This window comes from Danio rerio, chromosome 13, assembly GCF_052040795.2.
Source record: "Danio rerio strain M-AB ecotype USA chromosome 13, GRCz13ab, whole genome shotgun sequence".
Taxonomy (NCBI): domain Eukaryota; kingdom Metazoa; phylum Chordata; class Actinopteri; order Cypriniformes; family Danionidae; genus Danio; species Danio rerio.
Window position 1 is genome coordinate 52,921,706 of NC_141033.1, and position 13,295 is coordinate 52,935,000.

A 13,295-nucleotide genomic window follows, 5' to 3' on the forward strand; every position below is an offset into this window, starting at 1 on the left:
AACCGGTCACAAGTGAGTGGTCAAGCAAAATATACACTGAATAAACAAATAAAGAGTTCATTTGCAAAATCAGATATGAGCAGAGACCTTTTTTTTTTTTTTTTTTTTTTGCATTTGCACTCTTTAATACTTAATATAAAATTATAATTTCTGAAAATTACAAAAAGTCACATTTAATTAATTTCAATAAATCATGTTTTTGCAATTTTGTACATTAATGCACAAAAATAAACATAATATATAAAAATAAATAAATTGACTTGTCTGAAGATATCAAATCAACTATTCAAAGTCAGTCACAATTTATATATATATAAATTGTGACTGTAGTATATGTAGATATATATATAGTTGAAGTCAGATGTATTAGGCCCCCTTTGAATTTTATTTATTTTTTCCTTTTTTTTAAATATTTCCCAAATGATGTTTAACAGGTTCAGGAAATTTTTACAGTATGTCTGAAATTATTCGTTCTTCTGGAGAAAGTCTTATTTGTGTTATTTCGACTAGAATAAAAGCAGTTTTTAATTTTTTAAACACCATTTTAAGGTCAATATTATTAGCCCCTTTAAGCTTTATTTTTTTTCGATGGTCTACAGAACAAACCATCATTATACAATAACTTGCCTTATTACCCTAACCTGCCTAGTTAACCTAGTCAAGCCTTTAAATGTGACTTTAAGCTGTATAGAAGTGTCTTGAAGAATATCTAGTCAAATATAATTTACTATCATCATGGCAAAGATAAAATAAATCAGTTATTGGAAATGAGTTATTAAAACTATTATATTTAAAAATATTCTCTTTGTTAAACAGAAATTGGGAAAAAAATAAACAGGGGGGAGGCTAATAATTCTGACTTCAACTGTAAATATATATAAATATGTATATATGTATATATATATATATATATATATATATATATATATATATATATGTACACTACCTGACAAAAGTCGTGTCTGACTCCATCATGAGCTTGGAGGACTGCATCCATACATCTCTGACATGACTCAAATCACTGATTAATAAAGTCATCTGGAATGAAGAAGAAAGCCTTCCTGCAGGACTCCCAGAGTTCATCAAGAGTCTTTGTGTTCATCTTCAACGCCTCCTCCTTCATCTTACCCCAGACATGCTCAATAATGTTCATGTCTGGTGACTGGGCTGGCCAATCCTGGAGCAGCTTGACCTTCTCTGCTTTCAGGAGCTTTGATGTGGAGGCTGAAGTATGAGAAGGAGCGCTATCCTGCTGGAGAATTGTCCCTCTCCTGTGGTTTGTAATGTAATGGGCAGCACAAATGTCTTGATACCTCAGGCTGTTGATGTTGATCATCCACTCTGCAGATCTCTCGCACGCCCACATACTGAATGACCCCAAACCATGATGTTTTCTTCACCAAACTTGACTGAAGTTCATCAGATTATTCATGGGAAAAAAATTGGTGCTCTTAAAACTGGGAGCGATGACAAAACTTTTGTCATATATATATATATATATATATATATATATATATATATATATATATATATATATATATATATATATATATATATATATATATATATATATATATTTTTTTTTTTTATTATGATGATTTCTGAATTTTTTTTTTTAGTAATTTCCATAACTCATGATTTTTTTTTCAATCATAATCTTAAATGCATAAAATAAACAACATATCATCAAAAAAAGTACAAAAAAGTTATCTGAAGATGTCAAACTATTTAAAGTCGGCAGCAATTTATAATTGTTTGATTTTTCTTCAAATTCTCTAATGCTTCATGATTTCGGAAAGTTACAAAAAACACGTTTTAGTAATTTCCATAAATCATGTTTTATTGTACTCTTTAATGCACACAAAAACATCTCAAATAAAAAAAGTTATCTGGAAATATCAAACAAAATTTTCAAAATCGGCAACAATTTATATTTGTGTTTTGTTTTTTACTTAAAACTTTCCAAAGCATCATAATTTGTGAAAATTACTAAAAAATATATTTCATTTCCTTTTAGTAATTTCCATAAATCGTGTTTTTTTTTCAAATATACTCATTAATGCACTGAAAAACTAAAATAAAAACTTAAAATAATAATAATAACAGAAAATTAAAAAAAATGATCTAGAGATTTCAAATAAAGTTCAGTCGCCAACAATTTATATTTGTTAGCTTCTTTATTCTTCAAATTCTCTAAAGCATCATGATTTATGAAAATTACAAAAATCTAAATTCTAGTCATTTCCATAAATCATGTGCTTTTGCATTTGTACTCATTTATGCACAGACATAAACAACATAATATCTAAATAATAAAAATATTGAGTTATCTGCAAATATCGAATAGACTTTTCAAAGTCGCCAACAATTTAGATTTTTTATTATTCTCTTCTTCAAATCGTCTAAAGCACCATAACTCTGACAATTACAAAAAAATAACCTCTTATTGTAGTAATTTCCATAAGTCATGTGCTTTTGCAATTGTTTCCGTAATGCACACAAAAACATCTAAGATATTGAAAAATAAGAGTTACCAAATAAGATTTTCAAAGTCGGCCACAATTTATATCTGTCTGTTTTTACTTATTTTCTAAAGCACCATGACTGTATTTAAAGGCAAGAATTGCATGTAAAAACAGCATCTGTAAGTTAAGGATAAAGTAAGGCACTTGACAAACGCATCGCTCCGCCATGTGTTTCCTCCTGGAGGTTTCTCTGGTTTGTTCATTCTCTCTCCACACAGCCCAGTTCTGCAGCATTATCAGGACATCTGCATGAGCGGCCAGCAGGGGTCGCCAGACACAAGTGTGTGCAGCCGCCGTTATTGGACGAGCAGTAGTTCTGGCCTGATGATAACAAGCAGCACATCACATTAATGCACTTCTCTCAAACTGGCATTCCTCACTTTTTGGAGGTTGAGAAGGGTTCTTGTATTAGCATATTGTATGGGTCACACCTGTCTCCCAAACAATATGCTAATGAACGATGGCTTCAAGTTTAGCATTTTAAATATATTGAATAAACATCACATTAAAAACATGACATCAAATAACAACACTAAAAACCTCCAAATACAATAAAGACAATAATAATAATAATAATAATTTTTGTTATTATTACAATAAAAACAATTTATTCATTCATTTAATTTTTCGGCTTATTCCCTTTATTAATCTGCAGTCGCCACAGCGGATTGAACCGCCAACCTATCCAGCATATGTTTTACACAGCAGATGCCCTTCCAGCCGCAACCCAACACTGGGAAATATTCATACACACACATACACTACGGACATTTTTTAGCATACCCAATTCTCCTGTACCACCTGGACTTGTGGGGGAAACTGGAGCACCCGGAGGAAACCCATGCCAACATGGGGAGAACATGCAGCAATAATAATAATAATATCAATAATAATTATAACAACAACAATAATAATAATAATGTAATAATAATATGTTTAAATTTTCCTTCATGTGACTTTTTAAAAATTATTTTCAAATACAATAAAGTAAATAATAATAATTGTAATAATAATAAAAACAACAACAACAACAACATTATTAGTAATAATATTAAATATTAATTGTAATTGTGTTTGTATTTTGCATCTGATAATTTAAAAAAATCCAAATTATATTAAAATACAATAAAGTAAATAACAATAATAACAACAATCTTAATCATAATAAAAATAATAATATATTATAACAAAAATTATTTAACTAATTAATAACTAAATAACTTAAAATGATTATTTAAAATCATTATTATTATTATTATTATTATAGCAGCAATATTATATAGTATTGTATAATAATGTATATAATATAATAAATAATTACTATAACAACAATAACAATTTTAATAATATTAATAATAATAATAATAATAATATTAAAGTAACACAATTTTGTTTGCATTCTGCCTCTGATAACAAATCTATATCCAAATGTAAATTTGTATTAACTTTCATTTTTATTATGCTTTTTGAATAATTTAAACCTATTTTAAACATTCCATCTAAGAGCAGCCATCTTAAATAAAAATAGGCTGAAACTTGAGCCATTTATTTTAATAAAACAATAATTGGGTCAGTTTATGGAAGATATTTTTCCCAAAGACACCATCATAACTATAATCACTTACATTTACATCTTTCCTTATAAAATTTCTTTTAAAGTCTCTGAAATGTTATAATTAAATGCTACTAATTGAAAAGCATGTGTAATAACTATAAATAACTGAAATATGAAAATATTTACATATTTGTAAAAATTCAACTTTCAATTTTTATTATGCTTTTTGAATAATTTAAACCTATTTTAAACATTCCATATAAGAGCAGCCATCTTAAATAAAAACTTGAGCCATTTATTTTAATAAAACAATAATTGGGTCCGTTTATGGAAGATATTTTTCCAAAGACGCCATCATAACTATAATCACTTACATTTACATCTTTCCTTATAAAATTTCTTTTAAGGTCTTTGCAATGTTATAATTAAAACGCATCTAATTTAAAAGCATGTGTAATAACTATAAATAACTGGAATATATACATATTTGCAAAAATTTTAATTCAAGATTCAACAAAAAATGCATTTTAGAGACCAATACATTTTGTTTTATTTTCTCCCAAATTCTCTTTTAATGTTTCTAAATTGAAATATGTTTTTAATTTTAATGATTAAATTACATTTTAACCTCAAAGCATCTCTAATCAGCTGATTGCAGGGAAATGCATCTACTTATTATTGAATTAAAATATCACTTGATTGGTTGATATACAAAATTATATAGAATATAGATAGATAATGTATGAAGAGTCACAAAATTGTATGTTTTAGACAACCTCAAGCCATTAAATACATTAAAAACAGAGTTCATTGTGCTATTGAATGCATTTGTTTTTTTTGACGTGTATATTGATGGAATTATGAGGTGAAGCCGAAGATAAATTTCCATTTGTAGATAATAAAGAAGTCAAATGAAGTTTACTAGATATTGTATGCAAATCTAGTGCTGTTATTTACAGCAAGAACATTTATAATGTCATACGATCACATTCAAGACCTGAAGAAACTCCTGTTGTCAGAACAGATCAAGTGTGAAACACAAATATCTGGCAACAATAATGATGACTGTAACAGTAATAAGGAGTAATAAAGTGTGTGCGTACCTGCAGGACAGCGAGCATGTGCTGTGGTGATGCCATACAGACGTGTTCGTTTCTGAGGCTGAAACTCATCCACTTCTCTCCTCAAATGCCGATCCACCACGACTACAGAAACCCTGACACAACACAAACATAACCGTCAGGAAAACTGATGAGCATGTGTGTTTACAACCACACTGATCTGCTCAAATATACAGTCAAATGATACAATATTGAACTGATCGGTTGTGTGTGTCGATATAATGTAAAATGGAATTGATTCAGTGGTGAATTTTCAGTGCCATTAATCCCAACCCAGGCTCATTTTGAAAACGTAGCCCCACGGATGTTTCCCGGGAGATATGTATTTGTGCAGTTTTTGTTTTCACGAATCCGCGAATTTTCACGTCTCGAACGTCTCTCGCGAGCCATTTGCACCCACGCTGTTCTCGCGTAAAAAGCAGCCGGACGCCGCTGTTGAGCAACCGTCTGTCCGGCTGACTGACTGAATGACTGAACAATTGACTGGGCGGCTGGCCAATCGGCCGACCCAGCCATCCTCCTCCTTCATCCCTAAACCCAAGTGACAATTTACAAAAGTCATCCAGAAAAAGAAAAGCCCTCGTCTGATTTTGACCGCGTTTTCGGATTTCACCGCATCGCGAACTCGTTCGCTTTATTTTTGGATTTTGTTTTTTGTCTTACCTGATTTATGGAACCGCTCTTCCGCGGACTCAAACCCGGTTGTTTAACGCGGCCGGTCTCCTCCTCCTCCGGGCCTCCGCTCTGCCGGCGTAAAATGACGAGCTAACCGGACAAACTGGTTGCGGCGAGAAAGCCCTCCACACGGAGGTGAGCCATCAGCCCAGCCGGCGAAGCACGAAGAGGAGCATCATTACACCGCCCTTTGCCGTGGAGGGCTTTCCCGCTGAAACCAGTTTGTCCGGTTAGCTCGTCGTGTTACATATGGTTGCATTTAGTTTTTTTTCCGATTTTGACCGCTCTTCCGTGGACTCGAACCCGGTCGTCGAATGTCGCTGGCTCCTCCTCCTTTGGGCCTCCGCTCCGCCGGCGACATTCGACGATTGGGTTCGAGTCCACGGAAGAGCGGTTCCATAAATCAGTTAAGACAAAAACCAAAATCCAAAAAATAAAGCGAACGACTTCGCGATGCGGTGAAATCCGAAAACGCGATCAAAATCGGAAAAAAAAATAAATGCAGCCATATGTACCTCCGGTCACGTAAAACGCGGTTTCCAGAAATGTCTGCTGGGCTACGTTTTCTGAATGAGCTTGTGTTGATTAATCCAGTCTTCAGCATCACATGATCTTAAGCCACAACATAGATATATACACTAGATATCGCCAAAGTCCCTTAAAGGCAAGTCAATTAACTCAGTGGCCTGGCCATCTTTGAAACGCCTCTCAGGCAGTATGCTCAGGCATTCTGTTTTAACCGACAAACATCAAATTCTCCAAAATTACTTGCCAAGCTTACTATTACATTACATATTACGAATAACCAATAACATTAAACAAGAACTGTCTATTTAGTTTCATTTCTAAATGTTCTTATCACTCAAAATCTGCAGAAACTCACGTCTGATCTGAACCCCCCTGCTAGTTTTGTTGAATAAAATAAGCAAACAATAAAAATTAAATATGACAAGATGCTGAAGTGCTAGAAACGTGTATTATTGTCACCTCAGTGAACGAGTCATTCATAATGGAGCTTCATTCACAAACGTATCGCTCCCTCCGTTAGAATGAGAAGTAAAAGCAGGAGAGGGGGTGTGTTTCAAGACATAAATTAGAGATCTCAAATTCGCGGCCCGTGGGCCATTTGCGGCCCTCAGTGCAATATTTTGTGGCCCGCGCCGACCGCTGTACACTGACAGAATCAGCGCAGCGGGGAGAGAGAGCGCTCCCCGCTCCGCTGATTCTATCCGTACACAGCGGTCACTGGCATTCCCCGCCCGCCGTGTAAACATAAACAAATGATTTCTCCACTCAAATAAATGGCGGCTTGGACCCGGAAACAGTATTACATACGTCACAAACACGCCACCACTTAACAAGCGGATATAAACAAATGACCCAATACTGTAGTTGTCAGAGACTGGGATAGAACCCGGGTCTCCTGCACGAGATGTTGGCCTTGAACCCACTGAGCCACACAGGCGTTGAAGAACCAAAGTCACAAAAAGGAACTTTCTCCTTAAGAGGAATTTATTAGTGGCAAAAAAAAAAAAACACTTCAATAGAAGATAAAGCAGACAAAAAACAGAGACTTCTCCAATTTCAAAAAATGCAAGAGGCAAAAAAAAACTCAGGATCAGTAACTGCTCAAAATTACTACAAAAAAAACATAAGTCACAAAAAAGCTTGACAAAAGGTAATTTTTCAAATAGAGGAACTCACAGAGGATGACAGGCTAGGATCCACAATAACCGAGCAAAGAACTACTAAACTGAGGCTACTTAAATACAAACAGCTAAACAAGGAACATGTGAAATCAATAGCTGTGATTACAAATACAAAATAAAGACAAAGAACGAAATGAGGACATCTAGTGGTGAAGAAAAAACATTACAAGAAAAAACTAAAATAACATGGGCAAAATCCTGACAGTAGTTTTCTACTATAACTATAAGATATACTACAATAAATCACAGTTTACTGTAGTAAAACCTAAAGTATACCACAGTATTTATCAGTTCACTATAGTTAATACTACAGTATGCTAGAGCTGTTAATATTACTATACACTTTACTACATGGTTAAACAACATGATAGTATTTACTCTAAATGACTCCAGTATTTAGTCATGTGGCTGAGCGTCTATAATAAGCCTCATTGTGACCGTGAGGAAAGATCAGAGAAGCTGCGGAACAGGCTGTGAAATCACACACAGCTGCCAGAAGCCTTGAAAGCGGCCTGATGACCCGACCCCAGTACCTCAGCAGAGCAAACACACATTCAGGGTTCAAGAGGAAAATCTGAGCTGCTGCTGTCTCTACCGAGCAAACATAGGCTATCAAGACCTCAAATGAACAGAGAGGCTTTACACACGTTCACACACGTTTAGTGGACTGAACACTGACCATCCCTACTACACAATATTGTATTTGCTGTGCAGTTTTCAGGTAAACATAATGACCTACTGTGGAAGGAAAACTTTAAAGGGGACTTAAATATGGCCTTTTTTACAAGTTTAAAATAAGTGTGCGTGTGTGAAGCTTCAGCTCAAAATACCCCACATGGAGGGCTTTATTTTAACGATCTAGGCGCAAAGTCTAAAGTGCCTGGCGCAAAAGCATTAAGGGCTTGTCTCAATCCACTTTTGCTATTTTAAGTACATATAAATATGGTCTAACAGAGTTCAGTTTATTTTTTTAATAAGTTCTTGGTGTGTTTTGATTATAAACCAATCAGAGTCTCATCTCTCATTCCCTTAAAGAGTCAGTTGTGTTGCACCATGGTGCATTTGCTATTTACATGACGGACTTGTAAGTGTAAAAACTGAACGCTTCAATAGCGAGAAAACAGTTAAACAGAGCATCTGCAGCGCGAGGATAAAGAACGAGCCTCCTTCATTCAGCCTCTTTACTTTCTCTTTCTCTCATTCGTGGATAAGGAAACGGTTGTATGCACAGACATCCATCAACCTACATAATTAATTTGGTTTGTTAAGCGCAAAGATTTGCTTCAAAACTATTTCTAAATTCAGATTTAATCTCCAGCAAAGGATTAAATGAACAATAATAACAAAGTGTGATCAAAAATTTTATTTATATCCAAATACACGTGCTATGCTACATATGGTTCAAAACCCGACAAGTGGACAAATCTAAACTTGTTTTTAATGAAACAAATATAAATATGCATATAATAATAATAATAATAATAGTAACAATAGCATTATACAAAAGCAAATTGTCATAAATAAAATTTAAAAAAGCCCCCCGAGATGAAAAAGGCATGGAGGCAGTGGTTTTTATATGCTTGTAGAAAATAAAATTTTTTGTAATATTTTAATATTTTTCATTTGTAAAGATATTTCTGTATTGCTGTACATCCTGAGTGTTTTAATCAATGTTTAAGCGAGGCGCACAACTAACGTGCTCTGCGCTGGACTTTCAGCTGGTCTATTGCGCAGTCTATTTTAGTTCCTCAAAATAGCAACGCACCAACAATGCATCTTCACAGAACTCTATTCTAGACCAAAACACCAATCAGTTCACAAAGTGTCACAAATGGATTTGCTATTTAGACAACGTGGTGGAAAACATAAAAATTAGGGTTGCGTTGGTCTGACAAGAACAACACATTATGGCAAACACCTTTGACTCTTTGAAACTGGCCTTTTAGACTTTGATCCAAATTTAGCCGTTTTGGCGACTGTCACTTTAAATTCAAATGAGATATCTGCCCAGCCTCATGTTAAAAAGAGGTCCAAGTTATAATCACTTATTTATTAGCCAATATTTTAAAAGATGTGCCTCAGAAAAAAGCAGTCTATGGAGACTACAATGTTCAGTTGTGAGTCCTAAAACTCACCATTTATAGTTCTCTTAGTCACTAACTTTAGCACCTTTCACACATGCTGACCTGAATGTGTGAACAGGCCCTATTTGAAAATAGCAGTAAATTCATTCTGGGAATTTTCCGGAAAGAGAAGTTGTAACACTAATGGTAATTTGCCAGAACGCAGCTCTGTGTGAACACAGAAGAAAAATTGCCGAAGAGAGTGCGTTCACGATTAGAACGCTCTGACGTGATCTGCTCCAGCCTATCAGAACACTCAGACACATTAACGTCCGCGCTGTTTATGAAAACAAAAGCCTTCGAATATTTTTCCAGACACATTTAACAGCTAGATGTTAGTCGGATAACGTTTATATGTTCTTTCTGAATCCCTTGAATACCTTCAAGCTCTGCTTCAGTTGCTTGACGCGTGTGCACGTGAGCGCCAGCACACACACATATTATGTACATCTAGACATGCGAAAGTGTTCCTCCATATGTTGTCACAGAAATTGTAAACAAAACTGATCCATCCACACAGTTTGTAATGTAGTCAAATGTGAAAACATTTAGCTGCAGTTCGATTTTGCCTTTGGATGTCTCTGTGACAAAAGCAGCTGCATGAATGCTAAAGCTTTACATAAAAAACTGTTTACAAAAAAGCACAGCCGTTTAGAGCTCATTTTTGGGTGATGATGTCAGAATTTATCCGTATTTTGGAATGGATATGTGAATGGCCCTATCTGGAAAAACTTCGTAACGTCCTGGCCTGAGTGAACAGAGCTTTTTTGAATCTACCGGTAAAGTCAACCCAAGCTCATTCTGGAAACGTAGCCCCGCGGACGTTTCTGGAGACCGCGATTTACGTATTTTTCGAGCGAACGCTGTGGGGCGGTGTGGCAACGCTCCGCTCCTCCTCTTCGTGCTCGCCGGCCGACGGCTCGCCTCCGAGTGGAGGGCTTTCCCGATGCAACCAGTTTGTTCGCTTAGCTCACAGCGTTGCGTCGGCGGAGGCACCGGAGGAGGAGCCGGCCGCGGGGACGACGACCGGAATCGAGTCTGGGGAACAGCGGTTTCAGAAATCAGGTAAGATGAAAAACAGAATCCGGAAAAAAAAGGGCGAGAACGCAGCGGGATCCGAAAACGAAGACGAGGGCTTTTGCTTTTTTTTTTTCTGGACGGCTTTTGCAAACCGTCGCTTGGGTTTAGGGAAGGAGGAGGAAGAGAAAGAGGAGGGCGGCCGGGCCGGCGGCTTTTCGCGCGAGAACAGCGCGGGCGCGAACGGCGCGCGCTCCCGAGAGGCGCCCGAGACGGAAAAAAGCGCGCACAGCGGCCTCTCGCTGGTCCGCGAAAACAAAAACCGCTCGAATACGTACCTCCTGGGACGTATCTCGCGGTCCGCAGAAACGTCCGCGGGGCTATGTTTCCACAATGAGCCCGGGTTGGGTAAAGTCGTTCCGGAAATTTTCCAGATATTTACCGGTATCACTGTGTGAAAAGGGCTATTATCTTCAGCAGGTTCAGTGTGAAAAATCTAATGGCGGATGGCTGCTTCTCACTCAGGGCTGTCTTTACTAATGAGGAAGAGATGGTCACTAGTGGGCGGGGCTTTCTCTCTCTGATGACACGTACAAATAGAGAATGTCAATCAAAGTGTTTCTGCAGACTGATTTTATGAAGTCTGATCATAAAAAAAAAAAGAAATAAATACATTTATACCATTAGAAGCTGGTTATATTCACACACTGCTGCCCTAATACTGTGTTCAAGCCCTTTATAAAATTGACTTTCTGCATAGTAAGTCTCCTTTAAGTTCTTACTTCAGTGTTTTAATTATATAATTTTATTTTACTGTTGTAAAGCACTTTGGGAAGCCTTTCAATTGTATAAAAGTTCAATATAAATAAAGTTTAATGATAGATATGAGATATTTATAAAATAAAATGCTGGAAACTAGCAGCCATTGACATTTATAGTAGGAAAAAAAATACTATGGAAGTTTAAAACATTCTTCAAAACATCTTTTTTGTTTAACAGAAGAAAGAAACCGGTTTGTAAGAAGTGGAGGATGTGAAAGTTTAAAGTCTACCTCGTCCAATCCGTGTAGTAGAAGTTTTTTCCATCAGTAGTGAGTCCGAAGGGATACTGGATTTCCTCCATCAGCTGTGTCCGTCTGCCCTGCTGGGGATTCATACACTCCACTTTATGTGTGCCTGCATCAGAAATACCAAATATCACCAACAACACTAAAACTGCGACTCAGCAAAGTGATTTATGGAGTACAAGAAGGTTACGTTTACGATAATGATGCTTTAAGATGTCTGTTTTTTACTATCATTAAAGTTCTGTGACGTTTCTGTAACGTCGGAGAGTAACACCAACAACTGAAGGTAAGATCCAATATGCAGGTTTATTCGCAGTCAGGCAAGCAATGGTCAAATCAGGTATGAACAGGTATGTGCGGGCAAATCCAGAGTCGTAATCAAGGTGAAGGCAAAAGGTCGTAAGGCAGGCTGCTAAACAGGATAACAGGAAACACAAGGCTAGAGTCTAAGCACGGATAAACAAGACAAGGAGAAACGCGTTGTAATGTTACTGGTACAGCTAACAAGACTCGGCAAGCTGGAAGGGTAACAGAGTGGTTTAGTATGGTGTTATCGGTCTTTGACAAGGTTCAGCTGGTGAGTGTAATCAAGCGAGATGAATGAGCAGGCGTGTGTGTCTGGAAGAAGTGCATGTGTGAATATGTAGTCCTAGGAAATGCGGAAGTGTCGTTCATGATTATAGTGAAAACCAGCGATCTCCGGAGAGCGATCGTTGGTTATTGTAACAGTTTCAGTTCAAAATACCTCATGGATCATTTATTTTATTTTATTTTTAGCAAATAGAGCTTATTGGCCGGAATCAAAAATACAGTTCTTGTGTACATCGTTTTTAAATGCAAATGAGCTTCTGCTCGCCATACTCTTCTGTATACAGGTATAACATCCGTCAACTCATCAGTGACGTGCATCTAAACAGTCTCTGGGTCAATGTGTGTAAAGATTTATGGACATCTTCTTGAACATTTTTAATGCTTCCAAACAGTTTGCTTCAATTCTAAATCGCACATGTCTTGAGGTAGTTCATTATGTGATTAATTTTCTATGTGTGATTTGATTGGACAGGAATCACATGACTGATTTCTCTAATCCCCATAGACGAGAAAAAATAAAGTAGTAACTGCAGGAAAGTAATGGAGTAAAAGTACTGATACAGCACTAAAATGTACTCAAGAAAAGTAAAGTGCACATTATTAAAATTACTTAGTGAAGTACAATTCCTGAGAAAAAAAACTACTCAGTTACAGTAATTCAAATTGCTTTACATAAACAAGAATAAAAGAAACAAGTAAAATAAAAAATAAAAACAAATAATAAAAATGCGTAAAAACAAAACATAAAAACAGGTAAAATGTGATATAAAAGAATGAAGAAGAAGAGAAAAACATGATAGTGCAATCTGTCGGACGCAGCACAGTGCTCATTCAGTAAAGGCACAGCTAAACAGATGTGTTTTCAGTCTTGATTTGAATGTGCCTAATGTTGGAGCACATCTGATCATTTCTG

General features: G+C 36.0%; 1 protein-coding gene and 1 long non-coding RNA gene across 4 annotated transcripts in view; one reads left to right on the forward strand and one right to left on the reverse strand.

The window, feature by feature from the left end:
- The window catches only part of LOC147834332 (uncharacterized), a 60,474-nt gene that overhangs the window by 21,443 nt on the left and 25,736 nt on the right, over nucleotides 1–13,295 (forward strand). The window lies entirely within an intron of this gene.
- Nucleotides 2,159–13,295, reverse strand: part of nid1a (nidogen 1a) — a 73,008-nt gene continuing 61,871 nt past the window's right edge. For 2 of the 3 annotated variants that reach the window (XR_015506424.1, XM_087279810.1), the window contains exons 18-20: nucleotides 11,777–11,900; nucleotides 5,184–5,296; nucleotides 2,159–2,846 (exon numbers count right to left, since the gene is read on the reverse strand). Coding sequence is in view for 1 of the 3 variants with exons in the window: in XM_087279810.1 (XP_087135936.1) it covers nucleotides 2,725–2,846; nucleotides 5,184–5,296; nucleotides 11,777–11,900 (359 nt within the window). In the remaining 2 variants the exon portion in view is untranslated. Of the gene's footprint in view, nucleotides 2,847–5,183; nucleotides 5,297–11,776; nucleotides 11,901–12,567; nucleotides 13,049–13,295 lie in introns of those variants that run through there. The other variant, XR_015506419.1, reaches the window with a different exon arrangement.